This window comes from Schistocerca americana, chromosome 3, assembly GCF_021461395.2.
Source record: "Schistocerca americana isolate TAMUIC-IGC-003095 chromosome 3, iqSchAmer2.1, whole genome shotgun sequence".
NCBI classification, from domain to species: domain Eukaryota; kingdom Metazoa; phylum Arthropoda; class Insecta; order Orthoptera; family Acrididae; genus Schistocerca; species Schistocerca americana.
Window position 1 is genome coordinate 153,817,235 of NC_060121.1, and position 26,451 is coordinate 153,843,685.

Sequence of the window (26,451 nt, forward strand, 5' to 3'; positions counted from 1 at the left end):
CTCGCATTTTATCTGCATGTCATCTTACTGAAGTTATGCTTTTGCCAGCCTTCCAACAAGTTTCACAGCCAACATCTTACAACAAATAATTCAACATATAACAGGGCCCAAAATTTATTTTGCCATCCTCATATTTATAGAGCATCAGAAAATCTGAACACATCATAAATACAAAAACCAAAGACCCAAACAAGGGTATTAATTATTATCCAGAACCAACACCTTCAATTGAGAAGCTTCTTTCAGTTTAGTAACTGACCTGAAGCAACTCTCACAAAAGTATAAAACAATGTACTGTAATCTTTGGATAATCAAAAATTAAAATAAATGGATAATTTGATCATTGAACAACTGGCACTTGAAGAGAGCTGGCAGTATTGGCAGTTTACTGATTGCTTTCAGTATTGGTACAAACTGATTTTACAGTGTTTTTTTATAGCAAAATGTCATCATCTAGTCCCAACAATATGAAAGTAAATATTCAAACTGCTGCTGTACAGTAATGAAACCAAAAATTATTTTCATGAAAACTATTACAACACTAATGAGCATGGCAGAAAACAACACAGGGGAACCATAAGTCTTTATTCCTGTTTGATATCTCATCTATTTGTTGAAGCATTATTTTTAAATAAAAATTTGGGATAACTAATGTTTGCTTTTAATAACAAAGTAACACACACACAAAAGGGTGTTTTAGTGATATTTCAACATTTCACATATTTTACTTTCTTGCTATCATAATGTAACACACAAACCTCTCCAGTAGAAAGATCAACAAGGACATTGTCGAGATGTCTATCTCCTAGTCCTATTATGTATCCAATAACTGACATCACTGCGACAGAGTATGAATAAGTGCGAGTAGTCTGCCACCAAGCACCAGCATTAAGACTATTGCACCACAGCTCTCTGCAAATGAAATAAATAAATAATTAAATAAATAAATCACCCAAGCAGCGTAAATCAGCAATTAACAAGCTATGAACATACTACAATGACATTTCTACAAATAAGTTACACTATCAAATTTAAAACTAATTGTACAAATACTGAAAGGAGTAAACATAGCCACTCTGAGTAATGTTGTGATGCTGAGTGGTAGGCAGACACATAAAAAAAAAAATAATAATAAAAGAAGAAAAAAAAAATCAGTAAAGTTATTTGTATTTCACCAATAAATTCCCAGTATCATATTAAAATTAAGTTTGCAGTTTTGCAACATCAAACTCACAAATCTGTTCTCAGCAACCAGATCATACACTTACTTTTTCACCCTAGCTCTTCACAGTGCAACAACATAAGTGAAGAGGAAAAAATCTCTTAAGTTGCTTTGGCATTGTTTATTGATACAAGCAATCTGGGGATGGGTAAAACATCAGAACAGAATCAAGAATTTTTATGAAGTAGTCCTATTTGGGTCAAGGCTGTACGGTAAAGTTGAAGGTGTGACCAAACATATCCTAGATTTTACAACTTCGCTGCAAGTTAAAACACGACAGTCATACTTTTCGAAAAGATAACATTCTATGAAATTAAATTTATGGTTGTATTATGTAAGGTGGAGAAAAATGTTAAAATGTTGGAGGGATGGCCTCCATGAAGATTTAAACCAAGTGTCAACAGATGTGGATGGATGGCGGACAGCAGCAATGGACAGAATACAGTGGAGGAGGAAACTTGTAGAAGCGTGCGGTCCACTGGGCCTAATCACGTAGTACTAGTACTAGTAGTAGTAGTAGTAGTAGTAGGAGGAGGAGGAGGAGGAGGAAAACGACCTGATTGTAAGGTCTAAGCAGGGCAGAGAACATCAAATTGAGCAAAATTTTCCAGATAACCATAGGTCAAAATTCGACTGTTGTGGAGCTATGACCACAAAAAATCACTCAATAAGCAACAATTGTGCAGAACTGCCAGCATTTGAACTTATACCTGTTATACTAAAGAATGGAGTTTGTTTTATTTATTGAGCCTTTTGTCAAATACAGAGGTCTCTCTCCAACATTAAAATGCACTCTGAACTTATTGCCATGAGTATTACACACATACTCCACACACTCTCTTAAAGATGACCTTCCAGATACTTCGATCCTGAGTGTTTTCTTATGCACAAAATCTTCTCACTGCAAGCTGCATATTTTGGAGCCAGGTAGACACTGTTGTTGTTGTTGTTGTTCTTCTTCTTCTTCTTCAGTCAATTTCCCACTCCAATCATTTGTACTATGTAATTTTCTTTGCTCCATCACACTGCATATGAATCGTGAATTTGCAAAACGACTTAAGTCCACATTTTCATTGTTTTGAGTTATGGGTACAGCAACGTTCCAACACCCAACACGCATCACTTAATACCAAAGAGACTTTAGTCCCCAACTTCTGTACATTATTTACAGTAACAGAACATTCCTGTTTACCGGCAAAACAGCCTCAGTCCAGGGCTTAAGTTGTTTTGCTCGTCAGGTAATAATAATTGTTAATAGATTCATGTATAGCTTTAAGTTGGTAAAACGTCTATTACTTATGTTGGTGTGATAGACCTGCAATACATTAGTTGAAAACAAAAATGGTGTCTACCAGCAGTTCTTTATGTATCGGTGTTGTTGAAAATAAAGAAAATAATGACCAAAAATGGAAGAAAGGAATGAAAAGTGCTGCAATGGTTAAAGGTTCGGAGCGCATAAATCATATAGGGAAGTTAGTTTCAGCTAGACAAACAAGACCTGCTTGCGGGTATGCAATTTGGATTTAATTTTGTTTCACAATATTCTTGTACACATCATTGTAGCTAACTGAGACTGGTAATTACTAGCAATGCAGACTCTTGATTATAAAAAATTGGCATATATTTCAGATGCGGGAAACAACGTCTCAATTTGATTTCTGAAAATGCATTATTAGAAGCAATTAATTACATGAAAGATTTTGACACTAAGAATAAACAAGATATGTTCTTACAGCGACAAACTGAAAGTATTGCCACAAAAAGATGAAGAGGAAGGAAAGACAAGTCTGGTACTAGGGCAGCTAAGTTCAAGTATTATGTTAAAGATTCAGACAAGCAGATAGAGGTGTGTAAGAAAGACTTCCTCTGTGTTTATTGTGATACCGTATCCAGGATGAAGAGATTGTGTAAGCTGCTGCTTCGTGGCATGTCTCCTAAAGACCAACGTGGAAAACACAAACCAGGGAAAACGAAAGAGGCTGATATACTTGCTTCTATTCATGCCCATACTGCATCATTTCCAACTAAACAAACCCACTATGGAAACACAGATGTTTTCTACTTAAACAGTGAACTACTTGTGAAAACTGTGCATGAAACGTTTCTTGTCCAATATCCTTATAGTAATGTCTCTTACCACTATTATCACAGATATTTCAATAATTATTTCCATTTGAGATTTGGTAGACCCAGTGTAGACACATGCATTACGTGTAAGGAACTGAATGTTAAAGTGAAAAACGGCGCACTTAATGATTATGCTAAACATGTAATGGCAGCAGAACTCCTAGTTCACAAGCATTGCAGAAAAAAGCTCTACAAAACACTAGAAGATGCAGCCAAGTTCTGTACTGAGAGAGAGGATTTTCTTACTTTAACATTTGACTACATGCAAAATGTATGCTTTCCTAAGATACCAGTTCAGGACATGTATTATTATCGTTAAGTGACTATTCCAGTTCTCTCTGTGCATAACATGAAAACCAATTCAGTATCCTTCTACAGCTACCATGAGAGGCAAGCTAAGGAAAGTCCAAATGACGTACACAGTTTTCTCCTCCGTTATTTCAATACCGGCATCTCATCTAGTGTTAACTCTGGTGGTTTTGTGACTGCTGTTCAAGCCAGAACAAGAACAACACTCTCATCAGGTTTTAATGGCTATAAGCACTCAGAGGCGTTTTTTGAATATCAGACCTCTTTTCCCTATCAGAGGACACTCTTTTCTGCAACATGATAGGGACTTCACAGTAGTGAAAAGACGACTGAAGTATGTGGACAGACTGTATACAACAAAGGACGTGTGTGAATACATAGTCAGGTCTAGCGCTAACGGAAATTTTACAGTTACAATCGTTGAAACTGAGGATGTTTATGATTACAACAACTGGTGGCTGCATTATTACATTAGAAATTCCAATGCTGTAGAGATGTCTGTTAAGGACGTTCCTAGAGATAAAAAGCTATCTTTCACTGTTTCAACTTTTATGGAATTCTGCTTTTCTGCAGAACAGATCGGAATAGTTGTGGCAAAACCATGCATAGGAGGAATAATTCAACATTCTTTCTTCCTTGGGCCAATACATCCAAATGCCTCAGAACTATCACATTGACATGCTTATTCAAATGGTGTATGTCCAATCAATGAAAATAAAATTAAAGACATACGCAAAATGCTCAAGTACATTCCCGACTGTAATGAATCCAAAGCATTTTATGAGAAAATTGCAGATTGGGAAACAAAGACAAATGAGTAAAATTGCAATTTTGTTTTGGAAATTTTGTCCTGTGTGTTTATTTCCCTGGATGATTTACTGTTCTATATATTCTGAATGTGTTTTCAATAAAGAAAATACATTATTACGTGTTTACATGACAGAATTTTATCACATAAGAAGCAAAACTGAAGTTAATTTTAAAAATGACTTAAGTCATTCTTTTTTAAACCAACATTTAACCATGAAGGATGTACAGCATCATGCTTTTGTAATGACAGTCTTATGCAGTTTCAATGTATGTAACATACAATGCAGTAATTTAGTGCGATATTCACTTCAGTAAGATAATAGACAGTTTTTTGTTGTTTCTGAAAATGTGTTTCTAGAGACGTAAGTCGTTTTGCAAATTCACGATTCACATGCATTCTCCTACTTCCATTATCTTCACCACTTCAGTATCTCTTACATGGTCTTCCCTTGAAATTCTTGCTGATCTTCTCCAGAAATCTTTTGACATGTCTTCTTTGCAGTAAGTAGCAGTCTGTCTTTTCCTACATTGTTTTTATAACACATCCAGGTTGTTTATACGAGGAGGAGCTGGAAAATAAGTTTCCCCTGTCAACTGTGGGCAGAGTTGTGTGATACGGGCGAAAGACGACACGGCAGGTGAATGCGCACATGCAAGACACTGATATACCATTGGGTAGAGGTCGACCGTGATGAAGCAGATGGGACTGTTGCAGTGCCTGCGCGAAGCGGGGGCCAGCCACCCAGTCTTTTCCCGGAGCTATGGAGAGAAGGTGCATTTTGGAGTCGTAGTCACAGGCGGAAGTGAGAGCTGTTACCCGCTATGAATGAGCATATGGAGTATCAGGCACAGAAATTCATAACCGCCTTGTTGAGGTGCATAGGTCAGAAATTCAGTGCAGGACATGGACATCAGCAAGTGCAGGACATCAGCAAGTGCAGGACATCAGCAAGTGCAGGACATCAGCAAGTGCAGGACATCAGCAAGTGCAGGACATCAGCAAGTGCAGGACATCAGCAAGTGCAGGACATCAGCAAGTGCAGGACATCAGCAAGTGCAGGACATCAGCAAGTGCAGGACATCAGCAAGTGCAGGACATCAGCAAGTGCAGGACATCAGCAAGTGCAGGACATCAGCAAGTGCAGGACATCAGCAAGTGCAGGACATCAGCAAGTGCAGGACATCAGCAAGTGCAGGACATCAGCAAGTGCAGGACATCAGCAAGTGCAGGACATCAGCAAGTGCAGGACATCAGCAAGTGCAGGACATCAGCAAGTGCAGGACATCAGCAAGTGCAGGACATCAGCAAGTGCAGGACATCAGCAAGTGCAGGACATCAGCAAGTGCAGGACATCAGCAACTGCAGGACATACTGAGACCTGGATGGACGTGCACAGCCACTACAGATGCAAATGTCAGGAAGGTGGATGACATGATTAAAGCGAACCGACGTATCACCACCGATGGAGTAGCGGCAGAACTTGGAATCGGACATGAGCGATCTCACAAGATCATTCACGACATTCTTCGATACAGGAAGGTGTCAGCAAGATGGGTGCCCCACCAACTGACCCTGACACACATGGAACAATGCATGGAATTCAGCCTGGAACAGCTCATGCATTACCGTGAGTCTGGCAATGACCTTCTGTTTCGGATTGTGACAGGGTACGAAATGTGGGTCCACCATTACACGCCCGAATCTAAGGCAGCATCCATGGTGTGGAAACGTCCGTCATTGCCTGTGTGAAAGAAGTTCAAAAGCACTCCATCTGCAAGTAAAGTGCTACTCATCGTTTTCTGGGATGCCAAATGAGTTTTGCTGCTGAGCTTTCTGGAGGATGCAACCATCAGTGCTGCACGGTACTGTCCCACTCTGTCGAAATTGAAAGAGGTGATTCGGAAAAAGCGGCCTGGCCTTCTCAGATCTAGCGTTCGCGTTCTGCCATTGGATAACAATGCAAGAACACACACGGCAATTGCAACGCAAAACCATGTTGCAGCTCTTGGTTTGGAGCGCTTACACCATCCGCCTTACAGTCCGGATCTCACACCAAGTGACTTCCATCTGTTTCCTGCTTTGAAGAAGACTCTCGGCAGAAGGTGCTTTGGCAGCAATGCAGATGTCAAACAAGCCGTTCAACACTTCTTCCGTATGCAACGCTCTGATTTGTTCCTGGAAAGCTTTTTGAAGCTTACAAAGAGGTATGACAAATGTCTCAATGTACTCGGAAATTATGTAGAAAATTAAGATATGTCTGATCTTGAATGTCTCATTCTCCTCTCTCTCTTTTTTTTTTCCACACACAACTCTTGACCACAGTCGACAGGGGAAACTTATTTTCCGACTCCCCCTCGTACATGCAGGTCTCTGCACCATAGAAGACTATACTCTCAAATATCATCTTGAAAGTGTGTCGTTTTGTTATATTCATCACATCCCTTTCTCCAAAAGACTGAACTGAGCCTCCCAATGAGCCTGCTATTATTACCAATTCTTTCAATAATTGGTAAATTTAATTTTCCCTTGTTTTCTAAAATGGACCCCAGATAGCAAAAAACTGTCCCTCCCTCTATGTACAGTTCATCCGTATCATTAGCAACATATTCCATTTTTATAATTAATCTGCAAATCACAGTTTTTTATTCCATTTGCATCTTCCATGTTGTGCTATGACGACTTTGTTGTCATCAAATGGTAAATGGTACATACCTGTTCCATCTGTAATCTATAAATCCATTCTTTTACATTTACAAAACCACGTCTTGACAGTAACATCAGAGGCAGACTTTTAACAGGCCTTTGCCTGTTGCAAATTTCTGCGAAACTATAAAATCAGGCATATATTGTCTTTATACATTTCTTGTTTTATTTTAGCTAAGGAATCCTCTATGTCTGCCTGTAATGTCCTCTATGTTTGTCTGTAATACCTTCCAAAGCAGTTTCCTTGAAATAGTATCATATATCTTTTCTAAATCTATGAAAGCTAGTCCACTGCTTTTCGATTTTTCTCTATATTTTTCCAAAATCTGTCATATAGTGAAAATATTGTCTATGCATAATCAACCAGCTGTCAAATCACATTGTTATCTTTGCGTCCTACAATTAGTTTCCACTCTGATTTTTTTATTACTTCCCTAAAATTCTGATTAATAAGTTTATAACAAAATCCTCACAGTTTGAACAAAATTTGCGATCTATCATACATACGGTGGTAATAAAGCTTAGCTTCATTTCCTAAGGTATTACATCTTGATGTAATATTTTGTTTAATAACTGCATTGTTAGTTTAAAAACTTTATTACTACCATATTTATGAAGCTCCAGAGTGATTCCACCTAGTCCAGCTCATTTTTCATTGTTTCCTGTCCTTGATACATCAAGCAGTTCACTTCCAGAAATTTGAAGCTCATCACCCTTGTGTTCACTTTCTTCTACCATTCATTCCTTCATATTGTCTTCTCTGTCCTATCTAAAGAATCCAGTTACAAATTAATGGTTTCAGCTGAACAATCTAAGTTACGCAATATTTAAATCCTAAGTTACGCAATATTTAAATCACGAACCACATCTGGTTCTATCAGACACGAATTTTCTGTGATGTTACCTACGTAAGGCTTGATCATTAAACCAACTACAGTGAAAGTACTGTAATGTCCCTAATTTGTTAAGATAATACACTGCACTGCAGTAAGACAGTTAACCTATGGTACAGTATGGTCCAATATTGTTAATAATGACAGGCCACATATTTTAATGTCTGCTTACGTCCAAAGAGTACGAATGAACTTTTGTTCTAAAGAGTAAAAGTGCAACCACCATGTATGTCATTAGCCATTTCGTAAATTTAGAGGTAAGATGGAAAGATAAATATTTTTCCCAGAATATTTTCAACACAAACACAAGATGTTGCACATCATTTTGATGTGTAATTTGATATTGTAACAGGCAGTATTAAGTTGTTATTACTTTCTAGTACATAATACAACTGCCACTTAACAGTATTACCTGAATCTGATTATTACTTCCCTGTTTCAGTAAATTCAGAATCAACGAGGATTCTGAAAGTGGTAAAGTTGTGAGTTTACTTAAGTAATATACAGGGTGGAGAAAAATTGTGTCATAAAATTTTCGTCCTGGATAACTGATGCCAGTAGGAACCAACCAATAACCACAGCACTGCCTGTCAACCGACGAACAGCAACAGGGTCATTCTACATCCAATCGGAGCACGTGGTGCCAAGTTTTTGTAGATTACAAATGGTGCTTTGTCAACCTACACAACATTAGTAATTTTGGTTCCTACTGGCATCAGCTATCCAGGGTTAAAATTTCATGGCAATTTTTCTCCACCCTCTATACACAGTACGCGTGTGCGCACGCACGCGCAGACTGCAGTTTAAACATGGAAGATGTTCATAAAATGCCAAAGTAGGCAGTATATGCTCCCTTGATTGTCAACACTTATTTCTGCCTGCACACTACTCCCTCCAAGCACTCACCATAGTTCACAGCTAAGCTGGTGTCATTGTGTTCTCTGCAATGTTCCATGGTTCTGTGCTTGAACAACAGTGAAACATGGATGGTAATCTCTTCCAGAGGGTGAAGAAACCTATGTTACAACAGCAACTAATGCATGAATAAAAGACACCAATCACAATTCAGTCCAATTCTCAAACTATCGCTTGTCTTGCAGTCTAGTGACATCTGTTGGCACTATCTTCCCAACAAGTCTTTCCGCTGTAATTTATTCTTGCGATCACATCTTCATAACAATTTTAGACATTTAATTCCAGACTAATTTTCTTTATCTCTTCATCTAAACGTCATCATCTTGCTCTAACTATGATTAAAAGCTGATAACGTTTTTCCCCAGTATTCCAATACATGAACAGCAACAGCATTTCTTATTCACAAGTACCCACTTGGTAAACTATTAGAGTTTCTCATAAATAAAATACAGACTTGATTTCAGAATAAAGTAATGGGTTTTGAACCACAAGATTTTCACCTTTGAATGTTATCTTAACTTCAAAAGCAGCCTAAATGTGTACATATTAACCATACATGTATGAGAACTTTTGCAGTGAACCAGTTCATATACAACAAAAGTCTGTAAGTTGATAGGATTTAATGTTATTTCCTCCAGTATTTCACAAAATTGTCAATTTTTAGGCATAGCATTAGACTCTTGTATCGCTAATTCACAGTTTCTCAAGTATCCCTTGCGTTAGTGCTGTGAGTCAGATGTACTGAGATTGTCTGAGCAAGATCAATATTGTAACAAGCACTTCAGCATGTCAGGAAATCTCGAGTCTATTCAAACCCAAACACGGTTTGCCTAGCCTTACCTTACGGGCTGTTCAAAATAAACTTGTAGGAAACCTCAATATCCAATGCTTCATTCGTAAATGTTAGACGAATCCTATATTAAACAATGAGCCTTATCCCTCCAGTTACCCACCACCTCCCAAAGTCCCACCATCCAGCCACAGATGAGCATTCCCTTCGTGACTCAGTACCACCCAGGACTGGAGCAACTGAATCACTTTGTCCATCAGGGTTTCGACTATCTCTCATCATGCAATGAAAGGAGGAATGTCCTACGCACTAACCTTCCCATCCCTCCCACAGAAGTATTATGCTGCCCACAAAACCCACACAACATCCTTGTCCAAACCCACACATCTCCTGCTCCCTACCCCTGGATTCCTGGCTCATATCCCTGTAATATGATCTAGATGCCAGACCTGTCCCATACATCCTTCCACCACCACCTACTCCAGTCTGGTCACAAGTATCACCTATCCCATCAAAGGTAGGGCCACATGTGAAACCTGTCATGTGATCTACAAGCTAAGCTGCAACCACTGTGCTGCATTCTACGTGGGCACGACTTAACAAGCTGTTTGTCCACACAAATGGCCACTGACAAACTGGCCAAGAAACAGCTAGACCACCCCATTGCTGAGTACACTGCCCCACGCAACATTCTTCATTTCAATGACTGCTTCACAGCCTGTCCCATCTGGATCCTTCCCACCAACACCAGCTTTTCTGAATTACACAGGTGGGAACTCTCCTTGTAATAGATCCTACATTCCCATAACCCTTCTGGCTTCAACCTCCATTAGTCTATATCCTTACCCTCTATCCCTTTCCTCATTCCAGCACCACACAGTCCTCTATTCCAACAACGCACCCACTGCCTTTTTACCCCTCTCCTTTACCGCTAAGTGCCCCAACCCCTCCACCCACCACCCCGCGTCTAACTTCCTGGCCACACCTAGCTGCCCTCACCCCTCTCCATCTCGTCCCTGTATCCTTCCACAAGCAGCACTTTACCGTCCCCAACCCTTACCCTGCTATCCCTCTGCTTCCCCAACCCAGCCTCCTCCGTACCCCCTCCAACCAGTTGCATTTCCCCATCAGGTGCAGCTGCTCATAGTGTGGCCTCAGCAGCTAGAGACTGCAGTCATATGTGTGTGACTTGCGTTTGCACGCGCACACTGCATGCATGTGTTTTATCTCCGACAAAGGCCTCTTTGGCCAAAAGCTCATTTTCTGACAGTCTTTTCAGTGTGCCTATCCATGACTCAGCATCTCCACTATATTGTAAGTAGTAACTATCCTATACAATGACCCCGTATTTTACAAATGACAAATTTATCAAAAAACCTCATCTTACAATTGGGTAAATATGGCACAATGAAATAATAAAATAATAATAATAATTACAAAAGGTTTACAGGTGTACCTAATACCATTATTTCTAATCACAGCAGAATATTTTTGTTTTTTACCAACCTAAATTAATCTAGATTTGGGGACTGAAAATTTGTGTTCACAATACGATAAGCAAAAGTGATCATTCTAAATAGCTCTCCATTTATAGACTTTCTAAGCATAACAAAAATTATTTTTATACGTAACGCAGGAAGTAAGGATAACCACTCTACCATATAGTTGATTGATCACTAGGAACAAAAGCAATTAAAAACTCAGTTCAGAATTTGGGCAACATCTGTCTTCAGAGTTGACTGACTAAGACACAAATTCATATACAAGCATGGCTACATAGCCCAAGGCTCAGCAATGTTTTCAGTACTGTTTTGTGAATTTTGACCTCTCGATATGACTATACAGTGTATGGTTACCTTCAATCTTTACATTATTCCACACAGGACTTCCCAGTATTATATTAAAAGATTGTCTTTGATGATAGCTATGCATATTGCAGCCTACACAAGTAGTTTCCAATTGCTCTTTCTCTGTATTTATGTACATTTTGATTTAATCCACAGAACATGATGTAGGCAGTGTGTTAAGGAATAAAACAACATACTTGAAGAGAAGGTCCTTTGGAGTTTCTTCAATAAGCTCAGTCAGTACTTGCTGGAGGACTGCTGGTGGCCATTCTTTCCTGTTCTCCAGAGCAATTCCCTTTTCCTTTAGCAGTGGCGTAAGCTTTTTGTAAAACAGTTCTGATGGACGCATAATTTGTCCTGGAGCAGCTGTAAAAGGAAAATACGTACACTTACAAATTACAATTTAAGTAGCCTAAAACTGTTTGTTCATTATGTTCTATAAATATATTCAAACATTAACACAAGCAATTTCCATCACAGTCAAAGTGCAAATCGAAATCATTGTCTGTCATTCCATTTACAAATTTTACTTCTTGAAACAACACTAGCTCAAACTACAAGTTACTAATGACCTGTCCCAGCTTCACACAGGTAGCACTAAGTACCTAGGGTTGCACGACTTGTCTAAGGTAGCGGTAGTAAGTTACATACACAAACCTTCCTTGTTAATCAGTCTAGCTACTGGTGAAATCCACACCAAAATTCCTAGAATGGTTTCTGAGATTATTCTTCAGACACATACAGAAAAATGCGGCAGGGGATTGTATTATATACATTTGCAGATGCATGGGGCATTTCTGTTCTGGAAAAATTAACTTAGGCATTACATTTCAACAATGTAATGATGAATGTGTAATGGAAGACCATATATCTATTGACACACACTGTGAAAACAGACTATACGGATATTACTTTACAGGCCTAGAAGTAGTTTCACCAAGACCACTTCAGAGTTGCAAACAGCAGCAGCTGCAGCAAGGAAACAGTTTTGGATTTCTCCAGTTGATAATATCTGTAACTGGCCATCCCCTTCAGAAACCCTCCCACCTGGGGACAAATAGTATTACATCATTTGGAGGTCACTCAACCACATTCGATCTGGAGATGGAAGATCGGGAATGGCATTTCCTTGTGGATACCAACTGTGACTGAAGAGAACTACACAACATGGAACACCTATTGATATGTCAATTATGCCCTGAACCTTGCACAGAAATGATCTTCTGCTCGCAACTCCATGTGCAATTGATGTTGCAAGATTTTGGGCAACAGTAGTGTTGCTTACTAATCTTTTCTCCCTGTTGTTCTTAATGGTAATTACCGCCTGTTGTATCTGCTTCTGACTCCAATAAATAATCAAATTAAACTGATAATTAGATAACGCTGGCACACGGTACCATGGACAGAAGCTAAGCCTAACTGGGAGAAAGAGGTATTCAGTCCTAAGTACTGCCATAAAACAAACTTCACACATTTTTAGTGGTTTTAAAACTTAACTGTTGGAAGAAGTAAAGATGGTACATACAAAACTGGATTCATACAGCTTAGACATCAATGCAAGTAAAAATAAAAAAGTTATTCAATATATTCTGTATACATACTGTTTGATGTGGCAGTAGAAGAAGATTGGGTCTTCAGTGAAGCTGCTGCTGCTTCTCTCTGCTGCCAGCGTTTGTATAATCCAAAGAGAGGGGTTGCTCCATCAACCCAACTTATTAGCCCACTACGTGGTCCCAATGGAATGACTGAATAATGGCGCGCATAATACATATCTGACTGACGGCCTTGGCGCATCATAGTGTTCGCAATACTAAGGAATTGCATGATTCTTTCATCTAAGTGTAGGTCCTCAAGGCCTTTGAACAGATATGTGTACCTGCGGCAAATTTTGCATTTTGTACAACAGCTCAAATCTTCACACACACACACACACACACACACACACACACACACACACACTTATTGTCAATTCAGTTCCACATTAATTAGTAACAAAGGAGCATGAATTACAAATTTTAAACAATAGTTACATTTGTCCATTACTTCCATGGAAAACCAACTTCTTTGGCTTTGTTTTTGTGGGAAGTATAGCAATGTTATTATCAACAGAAGCAATGTTTATTATTGTGCCAGCTCGTGGTGTAACTCCTGGCATAGCAATCAGAGTGTTTTTCAATGATGCCAGTGAAGGGCTGATGTCTGACATTCGCAGACTGTATGCTGCACGTTTCTGAACACGTTGCTGAAGTTTAGCTTGAAGTTGTTTCATGGGTGCCCATGACTCATTTGGTCTTCTCGGATTAGATGGTTCTTTTAGGCTGGTAAGGGCTGCTGAAATGTGTTTACCTGCAAGAAGACAAGAGAATTATATGTATGAAGTGATCAGTCTCATGTTATACAATGTCATATCAGTTAACGTTCTCATGGTTTCAGAGCTTAAAAATTTTACTTCACTACATTGTATTAAGTATTTAAAAAACATTAGCCACAGAACTGAACGTAAGTTATCCTCCCAGTATCAAAAAGATTGCACAGTTTCATAAATCAGCACTGTAGCATATAACGTGTATGAAACAAATTTTTAAGTTCTCTTTCAAAATATAATTTCAATGGTGAATAAATACTCCAACAACCAGCTAGTTACAAATAGGGGCATAAATCCGAGATGAAATATTAAATGCATTTATGAACTCTGAGGTACCTCTTCCTTGAATACTCTCCCCTTCGCCCTGAACCACCATCTGAACAAGCCTCTGAAGTGTCAACGGTACTGGCCAACTGTCATGTCCCCTGCCCAAAGGCATCATTGGATGCGGATGTGGAGGAGTGTTCCTCCTGGCAAGGACATTGAAAATATAAATGCAAGAGGCAAAATGTTATTATTGTGACAGACACAAATAACCTCCCTCTCCCCTCCAAAGGACGGAACTATTAGGTCCAAAAGCTAGAAAGTGCTATCACTTTTTCTTTTGCATGTGTACCAGCAATACTACTAATTTCTGCTATTAAATATAAGAACTGGCCCACAATTCAGTCTCTTAATTTATTAGTTTCCTGAACTGAACTTTCATTTGATATAATACGGAAATGATAAATTTAACTTTGTGCAGATGGTGCTTCTCTGAAATCACACTGCATGTTTGACAAATTGTGCACACTTAGAAGCGTTAAATGTTACACATCGTCATGTACGACACTACGAAAAACCATCAAAGCCTAATATCGCAGTTAGACAGTATCTGATAGCAGTAAATATGCACTGAGGTTCATTTGTCATAACAGATGCAATTAGCTGTGCATTAAAAGAAGACTGCCACATTTCAAGTGATGTAATGCACATCAAAATCATACAAGTAATGACACTGTTTGCTGTGAGCACATGCCATAATTATAAAGAAGGAAGGGCAATTAAGATTTAACACTTTGTTGATGATGAGGTCTTTGGAGAAGGTGTACAAGTTCAGGTCAAGGTAGGAAGCTGGCAACATCTTTTCCAAAATAACCATCCCAACATCTGCCTTACACAATTTAGAGAAACCACACACAATCTGAATCTGGATGGTCCAGTTCCTTATCACAATTATGGCATTGAAGGAAAGAAAACAAACATTTATATAAGCAAGCTTTCATCCGTCACAACCTTAGCAAAGTATTCAGCCAATCAGTTATCAGCAACTCAAATTGTGGTATACACATTGAATGTCACAAAGCAAGCATTGATGGTAAGTCAAGAACTTTGATGAAATTTCAATATTCTCTATTGTCAAAAGTAAGGCAGAGTCATTTCCCACTGAAATTGGAAAAAGAGCATGATGAACATAAGACAGAAACAATGTAACTTTAACATTGTGGCAAAGCCCAAAAATTAATATCCATTCACTGTTTTGCATAAAAATTTCTTAATTCATTTGCTGAATCAAATTTGGATAATATTCCAAGCTATCAACAATATCCTCCATCATCTTTGTCAGGGACTAAAACTGATTCTTCTATACCCACAAAATGAAATCCGATTGCCCGGATTATACCATGAAGGCACAGATTGAAGTGGCGCGTTCTAATTTCAACTCTTTCTCTTATCACAGTGTCTCAATAGTTTTAAGTGTGAGCAACTATTCTTGTTTGTTCAAACGAAATCTTATGCTTATTTAACAAGTTGTGATTTGCCACTACTGATTTATCCAAATGCCTGTATTTAAGGTGACGCTAATGTTCTGTGACCAGAAGATCAGCTAAAGTTAGACTTTGTGAGAACAAGTTCAATAATAAAGAGACTGCCTATGCACTTAGCAATGCTTGTAAGCCAGCCAACTGGATGCCATTCTGGGAGTATAAAAGAGGCAACCTTGCCAGTTCATGACAGTCAGCTTTAGCCTCTGATGAAGATGGAGGATGTCATCTAAAGCTTGGCATTTTGTCCGAACTTGACATGGCAATGAACCGAGAAATTTTTCTGCAAGGACCCCATTGTGAGAAACTTCGTAGGCCTTCAATGTTTTGGTTATTATTTTTTTTTTTCTAGTTTATTTTAGAATACTGTATTTTTCATGCTCTGCCAACTGGTTTCGTTATAACAACAAGATACTCACCAAACTTCTCCTGAAACCACCTTTCATGTGGTGTCTCTGGTGGTACAGAAGTGATGGAGTGAAGCTGCTCCAGCACAAAAACTAGCTGTAAGGCAAGAAAATGTCATAATTTCACACTTGGTAAAATATTACATCAGTACACTGATCAGCCAGAACATTATGACCACTGATCTACTATCAAAATATAAACCCGTCCATGCAATAGCAGTGGCCCCCTTGTGAGGAGTGACTGGTAGTCAGACACAAGCACAGTGAATGTAATATCAGTGAGTGTGCTGTCTGTGTATAGAATGGGAAGGGCGTGTGATCTATCTGAGTGATCGAGGGGGCAGATTGTGGTGGTCCAGAGGCTCGGCATGAGCATTTCAGAAACTGCACAACTTGCCAGGTGTTTGAGGAGTGCTGTGGTGAGAGTCTTCAACACGTGATGAAACCAAGGTGAAATCATGTCCAGATGTCATGGGGTTGGGTAGCCACCTCTTTCAGATGTCGTAGGCTTGCCAAACTGGTAAAACAGGACAGGCAGCGAATTGTGGCAGAACTAACATCCGAGTTTAATGTTGGGCAGAGTACAAATGTGTCTGAACACAAAGTGCACCGAACACTCCTACCAATAAGCCTCAGCAGCCAATGACCCACGCGTGTTCCAAAGTTAACACCATGACATCAGCCATTATGATTGTAATGGGCACGTGACCATCAGCACTGGACATTAATGCAGTGGCCAAGTATTGCATGGTCTGATGAATCCCAATACCTTCTTCTTCATGTCAATGGAAGGGTGCGAATTGGTCTTCTTCCAGGGGAACATCTCCTTGACACCTGTAATGCAGGACAGAGACAAGCTGGCGGCAGATTCACCATGCTCTGGTGAACATTCATGCGGGCATCCATGCGTCCAGTGGAGCTAATCCAAGGTACCAAGATGGCCAATGAGTATCCTACACTGATTGCAGTCTACAAACCCCTTCATAATGATCATGTTTCCCCGACAGCGGTGGCATTTTTCGACAAGACAATGCACCATGTTACAAGGTCAGGAATGTGGTGCAGTGGTTCAAGAAAAATGGTGGTAAGTTCCAAGTGATGTGCTGGCCCCCCAACTCGCCACATCTGAGCCCGATTGAACAAATCTGGGATGCGATTGAAAGTGTCATCAGAGCTTATCTCTACCCCTCCCTCCCAGAATTTACAGGAATTCAGCAAGCTGTTTGTGCAGATGCGGCACCAGCTTCCTCCAGGAAACTACCAAGATCTCATTGCTTCCACGCCACAGCGCATTGCCATCTGTGCCAAAAGAGGACATACTGGCTATTAGGTAGGTGGTCATAATGTTCTGGCTGATCAAAGTATACAGTTACAATATAATCTATATACATTATTGTTACTGTTACAAAATGGCCACCATAACGTGATAAATATCGTGAATGACTTTCCCATAAAAACATGAAATTCATCATCAATCTGTCCCTGATGATGTGCTGTAATTGTTGAAAGATATACACCTGCTTAGCTGTTTTAAGCATTTTTCCTTTATCCCACAGTAATAGGAATCCCTTTGCTAGAACACTAGTGCAAAAATGAAACAAAGTTGGGTTTAGCAACAAAAGCAGATTTTACCTTACTGCCAGTAAAGCTCATTTGTGAGTTCTATATTGGCCACGAGAGTGGCAACTGTTGGAGCTGATCAATTGATGACAAACAATATCAATTATTAGCATCACAATGTAAGAAACTGAAGCTTTCAATGACTATACATCTGATGTGTGTTGATGGAACACTGAACTGTGCAGGATACATTGAGAACAGCAGTAGTCCAAACTACTGTTGCTTCTAAAATATAAGGAAGATATGCTCTTCTAGCAGATCATCATCCATGCTGATATTTCTTGCATCAGCCAACAGATGCTCAAAGAAGCTGTCAACTACCATGTCCAGAAAAGATCACCAAACCAGTTACCCACTGTGCACATCCACAAAATGATGGGTCTTGTCTAGTCTACATTTCTGTCAATGTCCCTTGACCTCCTGAAAAAAGGAAGGAGAAAGAAAGAAAGAAAGAAAGAAAGAAAGAAAGAAAGAAAGAAGATAACACTGCGCTCATTCTTCTTCCATAGAATTTCTTCTTTCTTCTACTTCTTTTATTGACTTGTCATTGTCCTTTCCCTTGGTTCCTCGCCTTTACCTTCAGTTTGTGCACCTTCGTAAGCATCATCTTCTCATCCATTCTGTTCACAAACCCTTGTCTGTTATGTCCCTAACACTTCCATTTCTCAGCTTTCCCATTATTGTTACACCTAGTCAATCAATCAGAGACTTCATTTCACTTTCTCACACCTTAGTTATTTCCCTTACCTTCGTTGCCAAAGTTGGTAAAAAATACGTTTTGTACACCAGCTCCTTATCTTTCTGGGAAACTTGTTTCCGTATCATTCCTCTGACATTTCTAATAAAGCCATTCACATATCTCTTTGTTATGCCTACATAGAGATGCCTACTTTCTCCCTGTTGTTCCCTCACACCATCAAATTATCAGCTTATCTATTTTGTCATTTATGTCTTTATATCATCCACCACCACTACAAAAAATCCAAGACAGTACACTTCCTTCTTTCAGAATATTACTCTGCATCAGTCATGATGTTCTCTCTTGCCACACTCTCACAATTTACAAATCTCACATATAATTATTTTATGCTCAGTACAATCTGCTTCTCTACTCCTCTCCTCCTCAATTCCTCCCACACTTTAATTCTGGATAAAGAGTCGTACACTTTCTCTACATCCCGGAATGCCATTAGCAGAATTCTGCCTCACTCATATTGGTGTTCCTTTCTATACGAGATCTACTGTGGACTTTTGTGGCCTGAAGCCATGCTGTTGTTCAGTCAGATGCTTTCCCACTGTTCTCTGGAGCCTTCTTTCCAGAACCTCACAATTTTTTGCACAGTGGCACATAAGGGTAATGCTCCCATATTATTAGAATAAGTACTGTACAATGTGTATAATTTTTTGCCATTCATTTAGAATCATTGCTTCATTTATTTCTTACAGAAAGAAATCAGTGGAAGAGTTTCTTACAGTCAGATCAAATTAAACAATGAGCAATACTTTGTGAAGCCATTATGTAACTGCTGAGTCTCCGCATGTATACAAGCACACAAGAGTGTCACTTGACCATTTATTCATGTCTTTCTGTGTCACCTGGAGAGGGCAGCATTGTGATAGCCTTTTGTGGATGGACGATCCTTGTATGGTTTTAACAAGGTAATCACAATGACCTCCTTTGTCTTAAATACAAAGGTCCTGGTATCAAATCTGATTGGAAAGGTGAGGAATATCTCTTTATGCTCATTATTCAAATGGGAAATCACGCAGTAATAAACAATTTTAGATCCTGGACCTGTAGCTTTAGTCACAAATATGGCAGATTAAAGTTCCCAGAAGTGTTTTAGCATTGCCTAGATTATATTTAGTGGAGAGGTTAACTGGTCTTCATTATTTAGCACAGAAGTGATGGTCTTGTCATCTACTTTAACCAGAGATCCTTCATTGTTGACTGCCACACTAACACTCTGATTAAAATAACTTGGTGATTGACACTTCACTGACTCAAAAAATGGTAGCTGCCAGCTACCAGCCAATTATTGTTCTTTTTTGAATGCCAAACTTGCTCACTGTGCTCCCTGTTTCACAGGGAAATACATAGCTTTGTCAAGTGCGTTAAACTGCATGTAAGAAACAGTGAACCACCCATATCCCCAAGCAATCTGTCACTACATGTTTGTAGACTCAAGTCATTCCTATTTTACACGGGTGTCTCTGACAGACAGTGTCAAATCAGAAAACGATCTTCAGACTGGAGGACACTGGTAGTTTTTCATTGTATAGTGCCAAATGAGTCAGTTGAATACAGTGAGACATTCATGACTGCATTAAAATGCCCTCCTTGCCATGTTTTCACGAAGAGTATATTCTCTTTTTTCAAATGAACTTTTCTAGATTTCTAATCTCTGGGCAGGGGTGAATAAAGCTTTACATTACGTAATATGCATTTAAATTTTCTAAATGGGAGTAATGAAGTTTCTATTTGCTCCACGAGAGTTGTCATGTCATGACACTCTTGTAGTGTGACACACAAAGAGAATAAATGACCATATTTTTTTATACACTCCTGGAAATTGAAATAAGAACACCGTGAATTCATTGTCCCAGGAAGGGGAAACTTTATTGACACATTCCTGGGGTCAGATACATCACATGATCACACTGACAGAACCACAGGCACATAGACACAGGCAACAGAGCATGCACAATGTCGGCACTAGTACAGTGTATATCCACCTTTCGCAGCAATGCAGGCTGCTATTCTCCCATGGAGACGATCGTAGAGATGCTGGATGTAGTCCTGTGGAACGGCTTGCCATGCCATTTCCACCTGGCGCCTCAGTTGGACCAGCGTTCGTGCTGGACGTGCAGACCGCGTGAGACGACGCTTCATCCAGTCCCAAACATGCTCAATGGGGGACAGATCCGGAGATCTTGCTGGCCAGGGTAGTTGACTTACACCTTCTAGAGCACGTTGGGTGGCACGGGATACATGTGGACGTGCATTGTCCTGTTGGAACAGCAAGTTCCCTTGCCGGTCTAGGAATGGTAGAACGATGGGTTCGATGATGGTTTGGATGTACCGTGCACTATTCAGTGTCCCCTCGACGATCACTAGTGGTGTACGGCCAGTGTAGGAGATCGCACCCCACACCATGATGCCGGGTGTTTGCCCTGTGTGCCTCGGTCGTATGCAGTCCTGATTGTGGCGCTCACCTGCACGGCGCCAAACACGCATACGACCATCATTGGCACCAAGGCAGAAGTGACTCATCGCTGAAGACGACACATCTCCATTCGTCCCTCCATTCACGCCTGTCGCGACACCACTGGAGGCGGGCTGCACGATGTTGGGGCATGAGCGGAAGACGGCCTAACGGTGTGCGGGACCGTAGCCCAGCTTCATGGAGACGGTTGCGAATGGTCCTCGCCGATACCCCAAGAGCAACGGTGTCCCTAATTTGCTGGGAAGTGGCGGTGCGGTCCCCTACGGCACTGCGTAGGATCCTACGGTCTTGGCGTGCATCCGTGCGTCGCTGCGGTCCGGTCCCAGGTCGACGGGCACGTGCACCTTCCGCCGACCACTGGCGACAACATCGATGTACTGTGGAGACCTCACGCCCCACGTGTTGAGCAATTAGGCGGTACGTCCACCTGGCCTCTCGCATGCCCACTATACGCCCTCTCTCAAAGTCCGTCAACTGGACATACGGTTCACGTCCACGCTGTCGCGGCATGCTACCAGTGTTAAAGACTGCGATGGAGCTCCGTATGCCACGGCAAACTGGCTGACACTGACGGCGGCGGTGCACAAATGCTGCGCAGCTAGCGCCATTCGACGGCCAACACCGCGGTTCCTGGTGTGTCCGCTGTGCCGTGCGTGTGATCATTGCTTGTACAGCCCTCTCGCAGTGTCCGGAGCAAGTATGGTGGGTCTGACACACCGGTGTCAATGTGTTCTTTTTTCCATTTCCAGGAGTGTATATTACGAGTAAGTTGAGGAGTAGGGAAGATGTGCCAAATGTCCCTCACAAACATAGCCACACGGTTTGGCCTTTAGACTGACTTTCTGTGGATGCTGCTGCCACTTGGCACAGGAGAATACAGGTGGCTACTCAAACTAGAGAAAGAAATTTCTTGAGAATTCCAGGTATGAGGAGGAAGGTAGTGTCATTAGAAGCTCCTGACAAATTAACAGTGAGTGAAATGGGAAATGGCATCATAGCAGTCACAATTTTCTTTTTTCTCAGCCCAGATATACTAGCCAGAAGCAGTAGTTTGACCGTAGTTTATAAACATTGGCAATTTATATGGAATAATATTCATATAATTAACACACTTTAAAATATTTAATATTTTAAAAATTTGTGATTTATAAAACTTAATAAAATTAAATTTCAATACTAAGCTCAAAACACAGAATTCCCTAAGATTTTATGATATTCCAGAAATTCCCCAAAATTTCCTTTACTTTTCCGAGAAAATCTTAATTCTATGAGAATTCCAGATTTCCCAGAAGAATTACCACCCTGGAATACTACTACGGTGCTGACGTATTACATACAAGCCATCAAATAATGACAAAATCAACTAAGTGAATGCTAAGATAAGTAAATGTTTGTTCCAAAACAGGATTATGGAAGTAATATCATAAAAATGATTTAAAAACAGTTCTAACCAAGTACTACTGCAAATTGAAATTTACACGTTCTACATTTTGAAGAAAAATAACCCTTGGAGAGCTAACAATTCTGAGAAGCAGCAACAACATAACAACTATAAGTTTATCTGTTACAATATCAGTGAGTCTAATGTCAGAATCTACAACCAATATGTAATGGGTGATGTATTTAATCTGAGAAATACTAACAGGTTTAAGAACAATGCGATGTTTCTCAGCGATCAGTCTATCACGCTCTGCACGGTCCAATGCAGGATTGTTGTCAACTCTGTGTACTTCCACCTCAAGCTGCTGCAAACGACGCGAAATTTCTGTGTGATGTTGGCTTAGTGTGCCAAGCCAAAGTTCATCCCACAACAGCGTTATGCGCCGAAGTTCCTGAACAAGTAGCTGTACCTGTGATATTGCTTCAGGTGCCTGTAACAGAAGTATTACATGTTAAGAAACTTAACCACATACATCCTTGTTTATATTGTGCTTGTCTGTGATATGCTAACAAATTGCAGAAGCCAAAGAGTACTCTGCTTTGACACCACAATATATGAAAACACATATCTGCTCACTTTTCTCCACATATTTCGGGTAACTCTTTCCTGTCACTAACACAACTGCCACTTACAATTCCACACAACTATCTTATGAAATTCTGAGTAGCCTGATAAAGCAGTGACAGACAGGATTCACTACATTAAATGATAAAAGATGAAATCTATCTACTCACTCACCCTATACATGTGCATACAAAACTTGAACGCACAGCTAAATGTGTATGTGTGGTAAGGATATACAGCATATCTCTCTGCCAATGAAATTTGAACTTAATATTTAATTTATTCATTCATTAGTTCTTTCATTTATCAATGCTTCTGTGGCCAAAACAATAATATTTACTTTCAGTTCCCTCAGTACACAATCCAATGACATTGAAGAAGTAGTAAAATTCACAGTCACAGTCTAATAAATAAGTTCCTTGTAGTGGCTATTTTCTGCTGCAGCTATATATAACAGAAATGATATGAAGTTTTGGATAAATACAATGAATCTAGCTTGCTAATCACTGGATAAGCAAAGAATTTATTGAAACACACAAATTCCAACTTTAGCATGTCAATAACATGCAAAAAATAGAAAAAGATTGACTTTCAATCTGCTAACACACGAGTGAAAGCAGTACAGAAATTAAGACACTTAAATGACACCCACTGATGATGCCTTGTTAATAGATGCAAAAGTGTCCAGGTGATTAATACATTCAGCTGCAGCATGAAAATATGTTTTAATTAACAGGTAATCTGATTATATGTCCTCCTTCCTCTTGTTTTAACGGTCATGGTATTTTAGGCACTGAAAACATTCATATAAAACACCAGTTGCACTTCATTGCTATCTTTGCAGAAAGTGATTTATTTGTTATGTCTGCATCTGCATCTGGCAGTCAGTCTTTAATGCCATCATATGTTCGTAGGCAAATATCAATACAATAAATAAATGAATAAATCTTTATCATCGGTAACTGAAATTTGCATTACCATGTAAAAGCTGGGACTTCTGTTTTACATTTCACATTACTCTAAGAAGAAAATAGAAAATAATTATTTGCTTGTATTTGTTCAAATTTCTCTGCTGTGCTTGTTCTTTGCATAAAAGCGTAGGAATGGAATCAATATTTATCTCCATCACTAAAGGTGATCACTTGCACATTATTTTTGAAAAACTAGGTATACCTGGCTTCATTGTCCTCTTGTGAATAGTTCTGTTTGTCAAATTGTTTGCAGGCTATAGGGACAGCTTACATATTGTCCCGACAGATGTCTTTGGAAAAGTATTTCCACTCAAATGCCCATGTGTATTTTCAGTTCACTTGATTGAATAGCTGTACCACTATATCAAGAAACTGTTTCCTTATGCAGACATGTCAAAAAACGCCTACATTATATTTGTGTCGATATGGAATATTGCCTCTTGTCAATAATAGAGACATGTATATTTGTGAAGTGAAACATTCATCTTTCAGTTTTTGGAGAACAACCTACAATAATAAATTTTTATCACTGAACCCTAAAGAAAACACATTGAAATTTTTCTAATGGTGCATCAGTGTGTTGTGTTGTGTTGTGGTCCCACATAAGCTGATTACTCACAGTATATAAAAATTCTGTGTGTTTTGTTATTAAATTTGAGCCATAAATTTCTCTCTCTAAGAAATTCAATGATCTGCAAAAGGTCCACCGAATAAATTTGGTAGTACTATTACTAAAAACCTTCTATACCACTATGTTTCAACTGTGATGTTGAAGTTCTAGACAGGTAGCTTTCCATCCAAATCTTATACATTTTCATTAATTTTCTGCATTTGTTTCTCACACAATCCCATAACCATTTCCTGAAAAACCTATTTCTCACTGCCTACAGAGTTTTGAAAAGTGTCTCTTCCATATGTAGAAGCAGACTAATTCATTATCATCAGCCACCAATATGATTTTGGACAGGAGCAGTTTTTTGCTATAGTTGCTGTGGTTATTGCATAAACTTCGTATCTAAGGCATAAATGTCTTTAAAGTTGTGTTACACAAACATAATTGAAACTTATAACACAACAAATCCTAATTGGAAACCATAAAGCCACTAGACAACTCATTGTTTACTTTACATTATCATTAGTAAGTTATACATAAGAACCATCAAGTGCACAAGCACCATCACAAACTAAACTCAAGTTAATACTGAACAAAACATAACATGTAATAATTAAATAAGAACAGCTAAAACTAAATGATGAGACTTCTGAATCACCTGCTTAGATAATGTATCAACCATAGCCAGAAAACAGTTTCTTAACACTGAAGCCTGCGTTTCATCTTCATTCACAATATCATCGTCGTCGTCATCATCATCTTCCTCTTCTTCCTCATCCTCTTCAACTACACTTTCGTCTACTGGCTGAGAAAGACTGGATCCAAATAGTTCTGGAAGATAAATTACAACCAATATATGAAGACTATGTTAGTAACTAAAATGAACATGAATTATTAAAATCAAAAATTGTTACAAAGCTACATTAATTACTGGATGTGTTCTTGATTTATGCTACAAAGCTAAAAGCAGTGAAAGTTAAGCTGCAAGTGCAATGTGGCTATAATACTTACAACATTATGAAAAGGATAGGCAGTTACTCACCATACAGTGAAGATGCTGAGTCGCAGATACACTGAAAGCTTACTTGTTTGACAGTCTTGTGCTGTGCCTATCCATGACTCAGAATCTCTGCTATATGGTGAATTATTGTCTATCCTTTTCATAATATCGTCATTCCATCCTTACAAGTGAGTTTCATTTATAGGCAGAGTTTTGTCATAATACATCAAAACTCCACATAACATCAGTCAATCAACAAAATCATTCCTTCAGCACTGTCTGTCATCATATTTTGGGGTTAAGAATGACACGAAAGTAAGTTTGGACAACTTAACACAAACACGAACCAACAGACAGACATAGAAAAGTTGATATAAAAAAAGACTGAAGCAGTGCTGGCAGGTAGCTTGATAACTTTAGTTAAATGCTATTAAATGTTTTTGCCTCAGCTGTTCGAATTCCCCAAAGATGCTGTGTAGAACACGGTCACGTACCAAAGTCAGTTTCTCTCTTTAACAAGGCAGTGAAAGTGGACACATCAAACATAGTTAAAGAGGTTTGAGGAAGACAGGCTCTACCAATTCCCTATTAGCTCAGACATCTAGCTTGAAGTTAATTCTTTCCTATATGATAAATTGTTTGGTTGTGAGAATAAGAATTTGTCAATACTAGGCAGTTTGTAATGTCCAAGACCACTCTTAAAACCTCAGCTTTGGGGGGAGGGATGAAGTATAGTGAAGTAGGACTTTAAACAGACAATATGACCAAATTTGATCACAAACGTTAATGTCTACTCCACTAGAGTGGAAAAGGCATAACAG

The 26,451-nt window shown here is 39.3% G+C and overlaps 1 protein-coding gene across 1 annotated transcript in view; it reads right to left on the reverse strand.

Annotated features, from left to right (window-relative positions):
- The window catches only part of LOC124605141 (serine/threonine-protein kinase SMG1), a 352,264-nt gene that overhangs the window by 110,068 nt on the left and 215,745 nt on the right, over positions 1-26,451 (reverse strand). The window contains exons 29-35 of the mRNA XM_047136625.1: positions 25,289-25,461; positions 22,685-22,912; positions 16,207-16,291; positions 13,648-13,963; positions 13,219-13,493; positions 11,815-11,983; positions 759-912 (exon numbers count right to left, since the gene is read on the reverse strand). Coding sequence (XP_046992581.1) covers positions 759-912; positions 11,815-11,983; positions 13,219-13,493; positions 13,648-13,963; positions 16,207-16,291; positions 22,685-22,912; positions 25,289-25,461 — 1,400 coding nt within the window. The remainder of the gene's footprint in view (positions 1-758; positions 913-11,814; positions 11,984-13,218; positions 13,494-13,647; positions 13,964-16,206; positions 16,292-22,684; positions 22,913-25,288; positions 25,462-26,451) is intronic.